Source organism: Macaca mulatta, chromosome 11, assembly GCF_049350105.2.
Source record: "Macaca mulatta isolate MMU2019108-1 chromosome 11, T2T-MMU8v2.0, whole genome shotgun sequence".
NCBI classification, from domain to species: domain Eukaryota; kingdom Metazoa; phylum Chordata; class Mammalia; order Primates; family Cercopithecidae; genus Macaca; species Macaca mulatta.
The window spans coordinates 108,299,432-108,318,987 of NC_133416.1; the positions used below are offsets into that span (position 1 = coordinate 108,299,432).

The following is a 19,556-nucleotide window of genomic DNA, read 5'->3' on the forward strand; positions in this document are numbered from 1 at the left end:
CCAGAAATTTGGGAGGCCATGGTGGGAGGATTGCTTGAGTCCCGAGTTCAAGACTAGCCTGGACAACATGGCAAAACCTTGTTTCTACAAAAAAATACAAAAAATTAGCCAGGTGTATTGCAGCATGCCTGTAGTCCCAGCTACTTGGGAGGCTGAGGCAGGAGGATTACTTGAGCCTGGGAGGTTGAGGCTGCAGTGGGCCGAGATTGCGCCACTGCAATCCAGCCTTGGCAACAAGTGAGAACCTGTCTCAAAAAACAAACAAACAAACAAACAAAAACATAAAAGAAGGTGATAAATGATATGACACAAGAAAAACCAGAGCAGAGTGTGGGTATGAGAGCACTAAGGGTAAAAGGATAGTCATTTTAAATAGGGTGTTGGCTAGGGGCTCACTGAAGGTGACGTTTGACTAAGATCTTGAATAGGTGGGGGAGTTGGCCCACTTCACACTCTCTCTCCCCAATCAACCTTCTCACCTGTTTTCTCCGCACCCTCACCTCCCTCAATGCCCCTCCACACACATACACTGTTCTGCTGATAACCTTGCCTGTACTCTGACAGAAAATAAAAATGGTCAGACAGGATCTTCTATGACTTCCCACCCTCAACCTTCCCTCCCACCACTGTGTGCACTGTCCCGGGAGCTCTCCTATTATTCGCTGAATCCCCTCTCCCCTCACCTTCTTAGGGACTTTGCTCCTGTAATTGTCTCCCCTCTCTCTCCTGCATCATTATTTTTCCTCTCTACTCAGTTGTTACAAACATGCTCTTGTAGCTCACGAGATGAAAAATCCCTTGACCCCTATTCCCTCCCCTAATGATCACTCCGTTTCTCTTCTACACTTCACAGAAAACTTCTTGAAAGATTTGTCTAGTGTCCTGTCTCCATCTCCTCACCTACCATTCTCTCTTCCAATTTCTCAGTTTGGGCTTTCTCCCTCACTATTTCACAGAGACTGCTTTTATAAAGGTGGCCTGTGATCAAATCCGGCAGTCTTGCCATCTCCGCTATCTTACTGGCCTCCCCAGCAGCTTTCCTCCACGTGGTGAGTCATTCCCTCCTTAAGAAAAACGTGCTTCTCTTGGCTTTGGTGACATCTCATGCTTTCCTGGATTTCTTCCTTCTTCATTGGCTCTTTCTCAGTCCTCTTTGCTCACCTTCTCTTCTGTCTGATCTTCAAATACTAGTCTTTTAAGACTTGATCCTGGGTCCCCTTTTCTTCTGTGTCTCCATCTTCCTGTGATTTTCTCCAGTTCCATAGCTTTATATAGCTTCTGCCTGTCACTCGAGGCTTTGTCATCATCTCAGAGGCTTCAGGCAGCAGGGTTTACTTTTTGATCTCAGAATGCAGAGGTGGAGGAGGAGAAATGCTCCTTGCAGCGAACGGGGACCCAGATAACAGAAGCTGCATCCAGACACCTGCCTCTGGGGGAGGGAAAGGCAAATCACACACCGGACTTCAAGCCTCTGCTCACAGCTAAACGGCTAGACTCATCATATGGCTCCTGCCTACCCTAGTGGGCCAAGGAGCTCAGATTTCCCTGTGCCCGAAGGAGAGGAGAATGGATGCCAACGACACACTAGTGACCCCCACAGAAAATGTTTTCAAATGTACTTTATGTATACAGGTACGTACATATTCACATGCACACACACACCCTATAAAGTAGGTGAGGGTAATTATATCAGCATTATACCAATGAGGAAGTGATATGAGTTGAGGTATAATGTATCAGGTTTCTCTGTTATTAAAAATCGTAGGAGCCCCATTTCTTGAGTTTTGTATAACCTTTAGGTAAAAACACTTGATAGGCTATACTGCTGTGTGCCTTGCAGCATCCTCTAATTTTGATCAGCATTTCACCAGGAGATACATACAACAGACTTAGAAGAGCTGTCATAACCTTTCCCAAGTGCACATGTGTACCTATGTAACAAACCTGCACATTCTGCACATGTGTACCTATGTAACCTGCACATTCTGCACATGTGTACCTATGTAACACCTGCACATTCTGCACATGTGTACCTATGTAACACCTGCACATTCTGCACATGTGTACCTATGTAACACCTGCACATTCTGCACATGTGTACCTATGTAACAAACCTGCACATTCTGCACATGTGTACCTATGTAACAAACCTGCACATTCTGCACATGTGTACCTATGTAACAAACCTGCACATTCTGCACATGTGTACCTATGTAACAAACCTGCACATTCTGCACATGTGTACCTATGTAACAAACCTGCACATTCTGCACATGTGTACCTATGTAACACCTGCACATTCTGCACATGTGTACCTATGTAACAAACCTGCACATTCTGCACATGTGTACCTATGTAACAAACCTGCACATTCTGCACATGTGTACCTACGTAACACCTGCACATTCTGCACATGTGTACCTATGTAACAAACCTGCACATTCTGCACATGTGTACCTATGTAACAAACCTGCACATTCTGTACATGTGTACCTATGTAACAAACCTGCACATTCTGTACATGTGTACCTACGTAACACCTGCACATTCTGCACATGTGTACCTATGTAACAAACCTGCACATTCTGCACATGTGTACCTATGTAACAAACCTGCACATTCTGCACATGTGTACCTACGTAACACCTGCACATTCTGCACATGTGTACCTATGTAACAAACCTGCACATTCTGCACATATGTACCTATGTAACAAACCTGCACATTCTGCACATGTGTACCTATGTAACAAACCTGCACATTCTGCACATGTGTACCTATGTAACACCTGCACATTCTGCACATGTGTACCTACGTAACACCTGCACATTCTGTACATGTGTACCTACGTAACACCTGCACATTCTGCACATGTGTACCTATGTAACAAACCTGCACATTCTGTACATGTGTACCTATGTAACAAACCTGCACATTCTGCACATGTGTACCTATGTAACAAACCTGCACATTCTGCACATGTGTACCTATGTAACAAACCTGCACATTCTGCACATGTGTACCTATGTAACAAACCTGCACATTCTGCACATGTGTACCTATGTAACAAACCTGCACATTCTGCACATGTGTACCTATGTAACAAACCTGCACATTCTGTACATGTGTACCTATGTAACAAACCTGCACATTCTGTACATGTGTACCTATGTAACAAACCTGCACATTCTGTACATGTGTACCTATGTAACAAACCTGCACATTCTGCACATGTGTACCTATGTAACAAACCTGCACATTCTGCACATGTGTACCTATGTAACAAACCTGCACATTCTGTACATGTGTACCTACGTAACACCTGCACATTCTGCACATGTATCCTGGAACTTAAAAAAAAAGACAGATAGTAAAAAAAGAAAGTATTTCCAAAGTTAAATTGCTTCTTCACTAGCAGAAGACACCCAATTCTTCTGTCTTTTCTGGGTCTTGCTTATTTCATGGCTGTTCATCTCTGCAGCGTACTAAGGGCAGAGCATTTCATGGGTTACTGATTGGGTCATAGCTGTGAATGGTTGTCAGTGGGTTGGTGTTTTGTGATAATAAAAAGTACACCGTGATGATAAAGTTGTCCCCAAGTTCAGTTTATCTCATATACCATCTAGAAGGAGTAGGGAAAACATTATGATGGTCTGTAAGAAGTGTAGGGACGTTTGGAATTTTGTAGATCACAACTGACATTGCTTACTTCTAAGGAGAGATTTAGTACTGGGATTACCTACAAAGGGAGTATTTTCTCTCCCAGTGGATATTAGACCAACCTCTGTTCATACTAATCACATTTTTTATAATTAGGGTCGTCATTGCTTTGCTGAATTTTGAGTTCCCTGAGATCTTGAACTATGTCTTAACCTTCTTTGTATCCCGAGGGTCCAACATAGGGCCTGTGCGCTAGGCAACATAGTGCACAGTAGTTAAATCATCTTTAGGTGTTTACTGAATGATTTTATGTGTCATTGTGTTGTGAGGCAGATAAAACATTTGCTTTTCTTAATAGATCTAAGAAGGTGATGAAAGAAGGTCTTCTACATCAGTGTGTATTAATTAGCAATATGTATCAGATATACTCCGGCTTCCAGTGGTCTTGTGGATAGATGTGGCCATATGACTACTTCTGCTCAATGGGCTGGGCACAGAAGTGGTACGCATGCTTATGAGGCCCTCTGAGCTCTGCCTTCCCCCTGGGTGACTATCAGCATGAACCACTAAATCACTACAATGAGCTGCCCTGCAGTGGACATGTAGCATGAACAAGGAGTAAATCTTTATCATGGCACTAGCTGATAGAAAATTCTAGGAGCCACATATAAAAGGTAAAAATAGACAGATGAATTTAATAATAGTTTTACTTATCCAACAGATCTAAGATATCATTTAAACATGTAATCAACATAGGAATTATTGAGATATTTTACATTCTTTTTTGTATATATGCTAAATCTTCAAAATCTGGTGTGTACTTTCCACAGTCAGCACATCTCAATTTGAACTAGTTATATTTTAAGTGTTTAATGGCACCAGGTGCCTACTGTACTGACAGTACAGCTCTGCTGTTCAATGTCACTGATATTTGGGGGTTATTAGTTGCTGCAACATAACTTAGCCCATCCTGACAGCTACACTAAACATTGATTTTCCTCAGATACCCTGATGAAGTAAGTTTCTCAGACCTGACATGGGGATCACCAGGGTTGGTGCGAAGTAACAAAGAGTATGTTGCATGAGGGGATTCACTTTATGGCAACACAGAGAACCTGTAATGAAATGTGTGAAGATTTGTGCTCAGCCCTTCAGAACTGAACATCTAATTGTGGCCTAGAGGAGGGTTTCTTCGAGTTTCTCATAAATTTAGCCACATTGAAACTCTGTGGTGGTAAGAAGATGAATTTTTTTCTGCCTGATAATAGTGTTTTAACAAGGTAATCAATAATGTGAGAAAGCTACTCGTAGTCTGGATCGCAAGATGTTCATAAATTCATTTAGGAAGCATTCATTCTCAATGACCATGTGCTCAGTAACATGCTGGGTGCTGGGAATACAACTGTGAAGAAGTGTACAGTCTCACAGAGGCAGCAATGAAATCTATAATTATAGCATTCATTAGTTGGAATATGATCTGCATTAGTTTTATATCACGGCTGAAGAGATTACTTCAAACTTCGAGGCTTCGAGCAATCTATGTTTATGCTCCCACAGTCTCTGTGGGTCAGGAGTCTGGGTACAGCTCAACCATGACCTCTAATCAGGATCCCTCCAAGGCCACCCCAGGGTGTCCACCAGGTTGCATTCTTTTCTGGAGCTCAAGGTTCTCTCACATGGTTATTGGCAGAATTTAGTTTTCCTTGTGGTTGTAGGTCTGAGGTCTTCATTTTCTTGTTGACCTTCAGCCAGGAACGGTTCTCAGTTTCTAGAGGCCCCTCAGAGACCCTTTCACAACACAGCGGCTTATTTCTTCAGAGCGAGCAGGATAATCTCTCTGACCTCGAGACTCTCTCCTAAGGACTCATCTAATGCATTCAGGCCAATCCAGGCTGGAATGGAAGGAGCCCCGCCATGAGGCTGTTGCAGTATTCGAGAAGACAGATGATGGTTGTTTAAAGGAGGGTGGTGGCAGTAGAGATGCAGAGAAGTGTGTAGATCAAAGAGAAGTTTAAAAGGTAGAATCAATAAGACTTGGTGATTTGTTGGATATGACATAAGGGAAAAAGAAGTTAAAGATGGCTCCTGGACTTGAGCCACTAAAAGGATGGTTGTGCCATTTCCTGATGTGGGGACACTGAGAAGAAGAGCAGTTTTGCCAGTGAAGCAGATCCATTGTAGACATTGATGTGTCTGATCTGCCAGTGAGACATGAGGTACCAGGTGCCACACTGACCATTGGCTACACTGATCTGGAGTTCAGAAGAGAAGTGTGGGCCAAAGATATGAGTGTTGGAGATATCAGCTGATAGGTGACATCTAAAGCCATTAGGAGGGATGAGATCATCCAGGGAGGACAGGTAGAATGAGACTAGAGCCTGGATGAAGTCCTTAGAGACGTCCATTTAAAGGTCTTCTAAGGGGGACAATTTCACACACACCTATTTCTTGTTGCTGTTACTAATGTCACCTTCAGGGAATGAATATTATAATTATTTGGGAACATATAGTACTTCAAGAGGATTCTCTCCACCAGGGCACTGTGTGTGTGTGTGTCTGTGTGTGTGTATGTGTTGCAGAGAGGAAATTGCATCCGAATCAGCTGAAGAGCATTTGTAAACTACACTCACAAATTTCAGTGTGTCCTTAAGGGAAAAGAATAACAGATGCAAAAAAAATTTCTTTTTAGAGACACATGCCCTCATTTTTTAGAGAAAACTGGAGCTCATAAAAGTACAAGTCATTTGCCCAGTGCTACACAGCTGGTTAGATGATAGCCCCCACTGAGAGAAGTTGAAGTTGCTTAGCAATTACTTTGAGCCCTTTAACCCTCGAGGAGTGTACATTTATCCACCAGTTTCACAGGCTAGATTCCAGATACATCAAGGAATTCTAGCATCAGCTATTGGGGGGTTACCCAGATGTCCACCAAGCTTTCAGTACCTGTGGGTGGAAGAAGGAAATTCTCACTTATTGAACCAGTACTATACAACCATAACAGCTTCAGAACGACGCTGCAAGGCAGGTATTATTTTCCTCATTTTACAAATGAAGAAACTGAGGCTTGTGAATGGAGTAATGTGCCCACAGATGGCAGAACCAGGCTTGAAATTTGCTCTTACTACTGGCCTTACATTAATTTTAGGATGTGAGAGCCAACTGTATGCATTGCACATCGACTGTAATATATAATTAAGCATTTCTTCAAAAAATAACATTACAGTGGAATTGAGTTCATGAGCAAATATATTTGTGTGAGCCTCTCAGCTTTCTGCTTGTGAAACAGCAGTCCTGAAGCCAGACTGCATTGGTGAGAACTAGGCTCCATTCCTTACTTGAGTAAACTTAGCCAAGGTACCAGACTTCTTTGTGCTTTAGTTCCTCATTTGCAATAAATTAGAATAATAGTAATACCTGCTGCATAGGGTTGCTGTGAAAATTGAATGATTTAATGTAGGCAAAAGCTCTAAAATACCACCTAACATGTAGTGGCACTATGTAGCTGCTTCCGTCTCTACCATTACTATTCATTTGCATTCACTATGATTTTTTTAATTCAAGAGGCTTCTCTGAGTTTCCAATTAGCAATTAATGTCTCCTCCTAGCCCCAGAATTTTAGAGTTTTGCTTTGTCCTCGTAACAGTATAGTTATGAGAAAGCAATGCCCAGGTAGTTACCTAAGGGGATACAGAGCAGATGCAAGTGGCTAACCTGATTGGATCCTTCACGCTCAGTAAATTGAAACGTCAAGCCTATTTATGCCTCAGGGTCTTTGTCTTTTACTCTTCTCACTGTCTGGAATGCTCTCTCCCTGTGTAATAGAACAGCCTCCCTCAGTACTTTTTTCAGGTCTCTGTTCGAATGTCACCTTATCAAAAGGCTTGTCCACACCGCTCTATCTAAAATAACATCTCCTTCCTACCATTACTTTCTATTTTCTTACCCTCTTTATTTTTCTTCAAAGCACATCATCAGAAGTATTACACATCTATTTACTGAGGGTCTGTCTCCCCAGCAGAACTTGAGTTCCTCAAGAGCAGGGATTTGGTCTGTTTTGTTCACAGCTGTCTTCCCAGCACCTAGGACAGGCCCTGGCACATCATAGGCCGTCAGTAAAGATTTGCAGAATAGATGAGTGGATGTGTGAGTGAATGTTAAGTTACAATTCACACAGTGGGATTCATGGTTATCTGCAAAGACCACCATGATTTACGGGTGCATTGTCACCTATACAACTTTAGGACAAACTGGACGGCTCCAGCCCTTCACTGCAGGTAAGAGTACTACCATCTGTCCAGTTCCCCAGGCAAAATAACCTCTGCATCATTCTAGGCACTGGATTTTTTTTCACCCTCCTTATTTGTTCAATCCCAAGTTCTTTCAAACCTACCTCCACTAGATCTCAAGTCCATCTGTTTCTCCTTTTCTTCTGGTTCTAACCACCATGTTGTCTCACCTGGCTACTAGAATAACTTTCTTATTGAAATTCCCACTCCTGTGCTTCCTTCGGACCATTCTCTACAAAACATGCAGCACACACTTTGGGAAACAAGTGATGCCTGCCTGCAACTCATTAGTGGCTTCCTATTGGCCTTAGAAAATAAATCCAAACTTCTTACCACATTGTACCTGGCCTGGCATGGTCTATTCCCAGCCCTCTTCTCTAACCCTATTTTAGGTAACTCTATCCACCTCACACTTTACAATGTCCAATCACCCCAGCCTTCCCGTTCCCAGAACAACCTCTGGACCTTTGTTCTTGCTGTTTCTTCTGGTTGGAATACTTCTCACTTGACTCTTTCCATGCCTAACACCATCTCATCTTTCAGATTTTAGGCTAAATGTCACCTAGTCACAGATCAACCAACAAATCTTAATCAGGTGCCTCCAGTTCCTCTCTCCCACAGAACTATATTCTTTTCCTTTTAAAATACTTTTCATAATTTTAAATCATGCTTATTTGTTGTTCGATGTCTGTCTCCCACTCTAGATTGTAAATTCTATCTACTGTGGCATATCTAGTACCTAGAAGAGTCTCTGACACAGAGTAGTCACTTAATGAACATTTTTGGATGTTGTTGAATGAATGTCATAGAGGAACCTGCAGGAAACCCTGAAGATACTAAGGGACAAAAGACAGGAATTGGGTGCTTGGATCTCAGGATTTCTGGTGGTTGGGGCTTGTAATCAAAGACTGATAAATCCTTCCAATATACTGGTTTCTTGTTTATTACCTTCTCAGGTTATAATTTGAGTGAGTAGAAATGCTGTGTTCTTTTCACCACCAATATGGTGTGGCCCCTCTTGGAAATAATAACAAGCATATTTTTAGATTTACTATGAGCACCTTAACGGCATTATGCCATTTAATACAATTCAATAAGATATGTGTTGCTATCATTTCCTATTTTACATTTGAACAAACTGAGGCACAGAGAAGTTAAATAGCTTGTTCAAGATCTCAGGGCTGGTAAGAGGTAGACAAATGAATATAAATATGTGAAGTCCAACCTCACAGTCCGAATTGCTAACCTCTGAGGCACAGATGCCCACATGGCCTTGTACCTATACTCCCATAGTGACCTCTACCAGTCCTTTAAATATAATGTTTATCCTGGACACACTTACTTTGTATCCCTGGCCCAGACTTCTACCCTGAGCTCCAGACTCATTTGTCTAACTACCCACGCTATATCTCCTGGGCATGTCAAACTTAACTTTTCCAAAACTGAGTTTATGATCTACCTCTGTACCCCCATCCTCCATGCCCAAACGTGGTCTGCCTCTATTTCCTCTTCTCAACAAATGGCATCAGGAATCATGAGATGTGGAGATGTGTGTGTATACACACACATACACACATACATATATATACATACACACCTCTTTGAGAGATGGACTGCTTGGATTAGATAGTGGCATGCCATTTCTCCTGCCTTACTGTTGCAAGGACCATGACTGTTACATACCAAGGCATGGACCAAAATTTAGTAAATCGAAGGTTTTCAGTATGTTCTTGCTGAATAAAAGAAAAAAAAAGGAAGAATTTTTTGTGTGAATCTCATCTCTTTTTACTCCAGGTAATTTCCCATGATATTCGCTAATTTTTTCAGTCATTTTTCTAAGAATATTTTTCCAAACTTCTCTAAGTGGTAATTTTTCTCTCCCCAAGGTTTTATTCCCAGGAATTTGTATTGCAGTATATTAATGAAACAACGCTATGTTTCGTAAAAATCATTTTCATTTCTTTTCACTTGGGCTCTTGTGCACTTGGATTTATATGGCAAAGAATACTTAATAATAAGGAAAGACCTATCTAGAAACAGCAGTGTAATCATTTGGCAGTAGAGAAAAGAGTGATTTATGGGCCATATAATTAGCAATCGTCTGTTTCCCATTTATTTCTCAGGACTGACGTTCAGAAGGCATTCAGTAACAAGCAGTAGGTAATGCCTTCTCAGTTTTTCCTTGGAAAGCTGAATATGAATAATAAGCCCCATACACTATATTTTCCCTTAAGTATGTAAAAAGGACAAAAGGACACACACACACACATACACATACACACACACACAGAGAGAGAGAGAGAGAGAGAGAGAGAGAACTCATATTCTTTGCTATTCAAGAGAATTCAGGTAATGTTTTTTTCTCGAGATAATCAAAACAATTTTTAATAGCCCCAAATAAAATCTCAGTTCATTGGTAACTTAATTTTGCTTTACATGAAGGAAAGCCTCTTTGTTTTTGTTGCTTTGTTTTCTAAAATATGAAATTCTTTTAAGACAAATTCATATAAACTGATAAAGCAACAATCCAGATTCTATGCATCTTAAATGCATTTGCAAAGCCATTATTTATTTAAACTTCAGAAGTTGTCAGGTATAATTCAAAAGCAAGTTAAGAGGTGAAGGTATGGAATCAGCTCTGTCTGGGGTAAACATTTATTTGGCTGTGGGTGAGCCACTTGTCACCTCTCTTTCTCCTCCTCTAAGAAACTGAAGGAAAACCACTCTCACAAGGTTCATATGGGAATAAGATGGGGTAATGTGTGAATGTGCTTTGACAATTGCAAAGCATGAAAAATAAATAAATAAATAAATAAATAAAATGAGGTTGTTATTGTTATTAGTTAAATAATAAGTGATTTTTATCAGGCTGAATAAATCAAAATAGCTATCCTTTTATGCAGAAAATGGTTGAGATCCCACATCAGAATTTTAGTTGATTCAGTATGTATTCAGATAATGAACTTAGCTTTTCTACATATAGAAATGTGGTATTTAAGTTGTTCTCTGAGTGGAATATTTTAATATTTTTTTAATGTTTCCATAAATTTATGAGAGATCTTCAAATGATTATTTTCCCACTAGATTGTTTATTTTCTGTAAATCCTAACAATTACAGTAAATCTATGGAGAGAGTAATCTCTAAGCACTATATTCTGCTCTAAATCATTTGTTTAATTCAGTGAATCAATCACATTTCCATATAGAGTCCTCTGTGTTGCACAATTTTACTCTCTCATAGGAAGATGAGTGAATATAGAACCTTAAAGGAAAGCTAAGTGAATATTAAGAAATCCCATTATCATGATTAAAATTTCCAACTTAGGAAGCCACAAAGCCTTCCCAGATCTGAAGTATATCTTCATATAAAGAAAAAGAACTATTTTTAGGAAATACAGTCTTTCTTCTGCATTATAACTTGGAAAACTGTACTATGTATTGAAAAGGAAGCAGCAATCTTTTCTAAAGTCCAACAAATGCTCAGCTGAAAAGCTGTGAGACCATCTCAGATCCCCAAGGCATCATTGCATCCACAGGCATGAAATGGGGCGGGACTGACTGTGTGTGTGTGATGTTTCTGTATGTTCTGTATGGGCATCACAGCCTGTGAGCTCATTTACATACCCCGATCTAAACAGCTGTGCCAGGAGGACTGACCGTAATAGGTTACTGAACAGAGGAAAGCAGTTTTTACAAAGAGACAAAGCATTTGACCATCACATTTTCGGTTGTTACTGGTTTGTCCACTCCCTGGACAGGCACCTCATTTGCAGTAACCTGCAGTGTTCACTGTAAGAGTCACTTCATTGACAGTCACTACCTGCTTCACAGGAATCCAGTATTCACCTGGGCCAGGTCTAGCTGCCCACATTTCACTAATCATGTTCATGGATTAGACAAACATTGGGTGTGTGGTACCTCCGTGCCAAGCACTGTGCTAGGCCCAAAGGATTCAACTATGAATAACAGAAATATTCCTTGTTATCAGGAGGGTTATACTCAGGGCACTCTTGTCTCAAGCCAGAAGGTAAAACCTCATTTTGGCCTGAACTGCCAGAAAGTTAGACTTTTCAGACCAATATTAGAGAGTGCCTGCCACTACTGATGGGCCCTGGCCTTCCTACCCTTGGGAAATTCAGCATCACACCAGTCTCTGAGAACATTGCAGTTGATGCCAGTTTGATTTTCATAATATCTTGATGAGTTTATACACGTATAATATTTATAACCCTTGAATGTTTATAATTCAGGTCAAAAAGACTCTGAATTAAAGTATGATAAATGAATTACAACTTTACATCCATCTGCAATTTCAAAACAATTTCCCATAGTGCACATTTACCCCAGCTAGAGGAAAAAGTTGAGCTTCTATTTTTGTCAGTTGTGCAAAAACAACAACAACAAGAACCAACAAAGGATTGTTATGCAATACTAGTATAAGGAAAGTCTAGCCACAAAGCACAAAGTCCTAACATATCTGTCAACATTCCTAAACTATAAAAACTTAAATGCCATGCAGTCCAGATCAACCCTATATGAGACAGATGGGGATTAGTAATTGGCCACTTTACTAATTTAAACTGGTTTGGCTCCTATTTTCTCACTTTCCTTCTACAACTGACCCCTCCTTGTGGAAAGTGACTTCCAAAGAGAAATCTCCTAATTGGTTTTTCATGTCCTTTTGGCCAGAGGCATAGATCAAAATCTGTTGGATAGTTATCGGGGTGTGAAGTCCTAGTTTTACTTCCCTACGTTCTAGGTTGATAAAAAGCCCCAAAGCACGCAAAGGTCTTTGACCAAAGAACACAGCTCTTTGAAAAAGCTTTGCCAGGCACCCACCCAGATTGCAGTCTCACATCTTTTGGCTTGCTTCATCTCCACCATCAACTTTTGCTTTTGCCTGGATGACTGAGAACATTCCTTCTTCTCCCTTATCATTTATTCTCCATGAAACAACCACAGTGATCTTTGACAACCTAAATCAAAGTGGTTTCCCAGTGTTCCTAGAATAAAGTCCGCTGCACGTTCTGTCTTCTGCTCACCTTCTCAGCCTCTTCTGATGCCACTCTTCCCTCCTTAAAACACCTCAGCCCCTCTGCTCTCCTTTCTCTCCCTCAATATACCAGGCAGCTTCCCAGCTCAGGGCCTTTGCACCCAGAGCGCTCATGCTGTGCTCTTTCCCCAGCTGGTGCCTTCTCCTCCTTAGGTCTCAGCTCACATGTCACCTCCAGAGAGAAGACTTTCCTCAACCCCTTGTCCAAATGAGTATGTAGCCCCTCCCATAACTGTTTCTCTCATTACTCTATCTTCAGAACACTCATTATCTGAGCTTCTCCTTCCTTCTTCAGAACACTCATTATTATCTGAGCCTCCCTTCCTTCCTTCCTTTCTCCTTCCTTCCTTCCTTCCTTCCTTCCTTCCTTCCTTCCTTCCTTCCTTCCTTCCTTGTCTCCCTCTCTCTCTCTTTTCTTTCTTTCTTTCTTTCAACAGAGTCTCGCTCTTGTTGCCCAGGTTGGAGTGCAGTGGCGTGACCTTGGCTCACTGCAACCTCTGCCTTTCGGGTTCAAGCGATTCTCCCGCCTCAGCCTCCCCAGTAGCTGGGATTACAGGCATCTGCCACCATGCCTAGCTAATTTTTGTATTTTTAGTAGAGACGGAGTTTCACCATGTTGTCCAGGTTGGTCTCAAACTCCTGACCTCAGGTGATCTGCCTCGGCCTCCCAAAGTGCTGGGATTACAGGCGTGAGCCACCACGCCTGGCGTATCCTTCCTTTTCAACTTGTTTTTGCCTATCTTCTTTAACATTTTTGTAGAATGTAAATGTTATTCATACCTCTCTTGTTTGCAGCTGGGTCTCCAGCTGGCATGAGTGCCACACATACAGTGGAATGTTTGTTAAATGAATACGTGCACTTGGAAGGGTCTGGCCTATTGCTGAGGAATGCCCCAAATCGTAATCTCTGTCCAGGTCCATGCATTCTAAGTTCCAACTCAACTTAAACTGTGGGAGCCTTGAATATACTTTTCAATTTAGTTTCTTTTTTCTGTTTCAGTCCTCTCTAATAAATAGTGACATTATCTTTGTGAAGTTGCATGCCCCATGGGAAGTCCTTGGAAGATATGCAGAACAAATGAATGTAAGAATGCCTTTCAGGTAGGTGGAAATGTATTTTATTCCACTCTCTCTGCTGCTTCACTGTAAATCTAATGTTCTCCTCTCTCAGAACAAATAAAACTGAAATGCAGATGGGAAGGCCATTAGAGGAGGGACTCTTTCAAATGTTTAGGATATGCAAATAAGCGTTTATGGCCAATAATGATTTCATGGCTTTTTGTGAAAAACTCTGGCTAATTCAGTTCTTAGCAGGTAGATATTTCCAGTGCCTGCAATAAAGAAGCATTTTCCAAGTGGCATTTATATTTCCAAAGTGCCATTTTTAGAAGTCCTGTATACTGCTGCTTTGAACAGCCAGACCACAGGCAGCAGTTGCACAGGGCCATATTTTTATGTTCTTTACTGACCATTCCCTTCCAGAAAAACATTAAAATGTATTTCTCTAGAAACAAGTGCAAGAAATTTCGTGACAATGTGATCTTCTTTAAAAAAAAAAACAAACTTTTTAAAGTCATAAATACTGTGCAAACACAAATATTGATATTTGTTCCAAGGGGAATAGAAAATACTTTGTTTATATTCCTTAGTTATTTAAAAGGATTAATTTATAATTTACCTTCATTTCACAATGAATATTTTTATTTTCCCTATGGATTATGGAAAAGTGATCTGCATTTGCTATATAGAAATAACATATTAAAACTGAAATTGGAAATGCCAAGATATGTGGGTCTAAAAAGGTGGATGGATGGATGTAGTCCCAAGGGCAGTTCTGAAGGGACTCAAAGAATGGCGTACTTTTGGTTTGCAATTTGCCAGTAAGACCACATTAGGTGGCAGAAATGAGGCAAATTGGTACCAGCTCTACAGTCTGTCTCTTAATGAGCTGTGGAAAGTTGTGGAGACAAAGAACATTTATAGAGACAGAGAGAAGGGTTAGGGACACATTTAGAGAAGGGCAATTTCCATTCACAGGCTTGTAATACATCTCCCCGGTGCATCTTGTCTTCTTTGTTTATTGGCCTGTATATCCTAATACCTAGTCAAAATAGAGGCTGGGATTTCTAGCATCTGTTTTCCTGGAGGCAAAATTCTCAAAATGCATAATAAATTTAGTTCTGATCTTATGATTTATTTTTGTATTTAACTGTTAAAAAGAAAATCTGAGAATTTAAGGGTTAAAAAAAGGAATACATATATATATATAATATATGTGTGTGTGTGTGTGTGTGTGTGTGTATATATGTATATATCCACTAGGGAGAGATAAGGAATGTCAGTTTAGATTCCACTGAAAATTTTTATACTCTAGCAATTAAAACCAAATATTTATCAATGATATAATAAGTATCTAATGTAGATTAATACCGTATCATACCTAAGAACCAAAAGAGAAAGAAAGAAAACCCTACAAAATATGTCTAGATAGAAATTTACACACCCCTCTCCGGTATAAATAAATCTCATAAAACCTTCTGCCAGAACACATGTCTGTAACAAAGAACCCAGGGAGATTATAGAAACTTGAGCAATGTTAATGCAAAGCAAATTCTCTTACTACCTGCAAAGAATTTTATATCTGAAGGGCCTGGCCGCATCATGAATAACTTCTGCATGCCTACTGCAGAGCAGAAATGTGCTGCCTCCAAGCAGCACTTGAGAGAATGTGAACCACACAATGAAATGAAAAAGAACGTGAACAATAATCTTTTTAGATATAGGAATTCTTGCATGATGATTTTAGAAGAAAATATTGTTAATGTGTGACACTTACTGACCTCATTAATATTAATGTGGTTTTACCTACTAAGCTTGGCTTTACTTGTTGCAACCTGATGGATTTAAAACTTTTGCTATTATTGTGTCCATAGTTTCAGACAAATAACTCTAGTCTAAGGAGATACATGCATTTCCAAAGGAGGAATTCTCCCACTACATCATTTCAACAAAATGTACAAACATCATTTTGGCTGAATTTAAATGCCCAAAGAATCTTCATAATTTTGTGTAGACGGTACTTCTGAATCCCAGGTTTAGTCTCCATGGATTTTTATCCCTATAATGTTTAAAAGGAAATATAGGAATAGGTTTCTTATGAGAAATTACAGTAAAACTTGCTTCTAAATACCTATATGTCCATGGATTTTTTTTAACAGACTTTACTTTTTAGAGAATTTTTTAGGTTTATAGAAAATTGAGAAGATACTAGTGTTCCAATATAGTATACAATATAGTATAGTATAGTGTTCCCTTCTCCCCCAGCCTACAGTTTCTTTATTATTAACATCTTGCATTAGTGTGATATTTTTGTTAAAATTGGTGGACCAGTATTGAAAAATTATTATTAACTAAAGTCCATAGTTTACTCTAGGGTTGACTCTATGTGCGCGTGGTTCTGTGGGTTTTGACAAAGGCATATCATGTATCCACCATTGCAGGATCGTACAGAATAGCTGCACTGCCCTAAAAGTCTCCTGTGTTTCACCTACATTCCTTCTCCCACTGGCAACCACTGATCTTTTTATTGTCTCTATAGTTTTGCCTATGTTTTAAAGCTTTCACGAATATGCAAAAAAAATTGGTGGTACATAAACTTACCATTTACAGAAGTGAAAGAGTTCAGTAACAGTTCAGTATATACATAAAAAGCACCTGTTTCATTATTATTCCATTCAGCTTCAGTTGAAGCCTGAAAAGGGAGGTTGCATTTTAATAAAGAATCTAATTCATGTACTGTCCATTCAAACTACACCAAGAATTTTCATTTTTAACATTCTTTAAAGGTAGATATATAGCAATCTGACAGAATAAGTCTGATTTTTTTAAAGTTTCCAGAATTCCTTGATTTTACCTATTTAATTCACCTACAACCAGGGCCAGTGGTCAGCCAGTGTGCCCCAGTGTGGTTATGTACAGCTGGGTGTTAATGCTGACAAGTGAGTGTCCTTCCCACACTGGTTGTGAAATATATATATATATATATATGTCTATACCATGAGAGAAGTGTCATGTGTAAGCTTGAAGTGCTGTATAAATATTAGTTAATATAATAGCATGCCCGTTAAATTATGTATGTTGTCCTCTGATCCATCCTTGCATTTTCCTGGGGAAGAAAGCTGACTTCAGCTGAAGCTGTGCAAATACCAATCACTCCAAATTATTATACTGCACATGCTTTGCAGGCGAGGAGCAACCACTAAAAAAAAAAAAAAAAAATTATGGTAATGGGTAGAGGAAGAAATACCAATGGAAACTGTTGCATAAGATTTCATGACTCAAAAACGCATGCCCTGTGTTCCCACTGTATTTCTCACTGTTAATCTCTTTTTAGTTTTTTCTTCTTCACCTCTTACAGGCTTCTATCTTCAATCTCCTTTCCTTCCTTGCTAGTTCAAACTGTAACTGACGATGGGTTTTCTTCTCGACTGGCTTCATTTTTGCTGTTCTTCCAGGAGAAAAATCTATTACCTGCCCCGCCGTTACAAGTTCATGAGCAGGTTAGTAGCACGCTGTGTCCTGACGGTGTTTGTCTTTCTGTTGGCCCGTGTGCTTCAACAATGACAAGGAGCTATAAGCTGGGGAAAATGAGCCTGTGTCACATGGGAAAGCTGGCTGCTATGCACATTTTAAAATCAGCTGTGTCTGATTAGCCTGGGAAAAAAAAAAAAGATGAAAACATCCCTCTCGAAGTTTTCCCTGTAACTTCTCCCCACTTGGGAGGATGCCATTCATCTGCAAGTGTGCTGGGGCTATTGCTTTTTAGCCCATTCTCTTTTTAAAAAAATTTTCAATAGTTTTTGGGAAACAGGTGGATTTTGGTTACATGGATAACTTCTTTAGTGGTGATTTCTGAAATTTTGGTGCACCGATCACCTGAGCACTGTGTACTGTACCCAATGATCAGTCTTTTATCCTTCACCCCCTCTTTTTAGCCCATTCTATTAGATAACTTATCAAAAATCCCAACAAATTTGGCATAGATTTCCTTCCTTCCTTCCTTCCTTCCTTCCTTCCTTCCTTCCTTCCTTCCTTCCTTCCTTCCTTCCTTCCTTCCTTCCTTCCTCTCTCCTTCTCTCTCTCTCTCTCTCTTTCTTTCTTTCTTTTCTTTTTTGTCTTTCTCTGTCACCCAAACTGGAGTGCAGATTTCAGCTAACTGCAACCTCTGTCTCCTGGGTTCAAGCAATTCTCCTACCTCAGCCTCTTGAGTAGCTGGGATCACAGGAACCTACTAGCACGCCCAGCTAATTTTTGCATTTTTAGTAGAGACAGGGTTTCACCATGTTGGCTAGGCTGATCTCAAACTCCTGACCTCAGGCGATCCACCCGCCTCGGCCTCCTGAAGTTCTGAGATTACACGGTGAGCCACCGTGCCTGGCCAATGTTATTTTTTTCTACAAAAATTCCTCCCTCCACTATAAGTAATTTGAAAGCTTGAAGTGCAGATAGTCATCCTTAGCTGCTGGCTACTTGACTTCATGAGCGGGGTCCTCCTATGTTAGTAATATTTTGTTAATAACATATGCAGATGTATAGCCTCACTCAGGTGCCCTTCCTACCCTCTTTTCTGCCAAAAAAAAAAAAATCCCACCAGATGAAGATTGCATTTACTATACTTTGTATCCTCCCAAAGCTTGTTTTTCCTTGTTGTTTTTTGAGGAGCTAGGGAGAAGGGGAATGCATCAATGATGATGTTCTTTAATTTGATTCTGTTGTGATCATTGGAGAATCTAATTCCAAAATCTTAATTGATCTTATGTTTTCATTCACCCTGAACTGCGCTGATGGTTAAACTGGGAAACTAGTAAATTTCTCTGAAAATCCTAGTTAGTTCAACTCTATGAAATTTAGAACTCAGGTTCCCTCTCTTTATATGCTATGTTGTGTGATAAACAAAAGAGTAGTTGATACATTTTGATGGATTTTCTCAAATGCATGTGCACTCAGTGAAGTACAGTGTGAGAACTGACCTCCAAAGAAATGAAAATATCGTTCCTCAAAAATTACCTGCGAGCAAGCTTATTGGCAGTTCTTCTTTCATTACACAGTTGACATGGCATTTGGATTCACCATGATTTAGATTGCTCCCTTGTCACATTAAAATCCTTGTCACTATAAAATCCTGGTACAACAGTTTAGCCTGTATTAATAGTTCTCAAACTCCAGCCAGCATCGGAATCACCTAGCAGCTTTGTTTAGGCACAGATTTCTAGGCCTCAGCCCCAGAGTTTCTTGTTCAGTAGATCTACAGTGGGGATAGAGAATTTTCACTTCTAACAAATTCCCAGCTTCAGCTAATGCTGCTGGTCATGGGATCATGTTTTGGAAACCATTGGTCTGTATAATAGGCCAAGCTCTATCTTGCCATTAAATTAAGGATTTAACTGACTATGAGAGGGGAAAACAAAAACCAAAATCAAAGAAAACCTGAAGGAAACAGCAAGGTGAAGAGATGTTTCTCCCAACTTTGATGGCCAAGTGGAAATATCAAGTTTGTA

At 40.1% G+C, this 19,556-nt stretch overlaps 1 protein-coding gene across 2 annotated transcripts in view; it reads left to right on the plus strand.

The window, feature by feature from the left end:
* Window positions 1-19,556, plus strand: part of ANO4 (anoctamin 4) — a 327,720-nt gene that overhangs the window by 162,002 nt on the left and 146,162 nt on the right. For both annotated transcript variants that reach the window (XM_077954798.1, XM_015152572.3), the window contains exons 5-6: window positions 14,000-14,100; window positions 17,514-17,558. In XM_077954798.1, coding sequence (XP_077810924.1) covers window positions 14,000-14,100; window positions 17,514-17,558 — 146 coding nt within the window. The remainder of the gene's footprint in view (window positions 1-13,999; window positions 14,101-17,513; window positions 17,559-19,556) is intronic.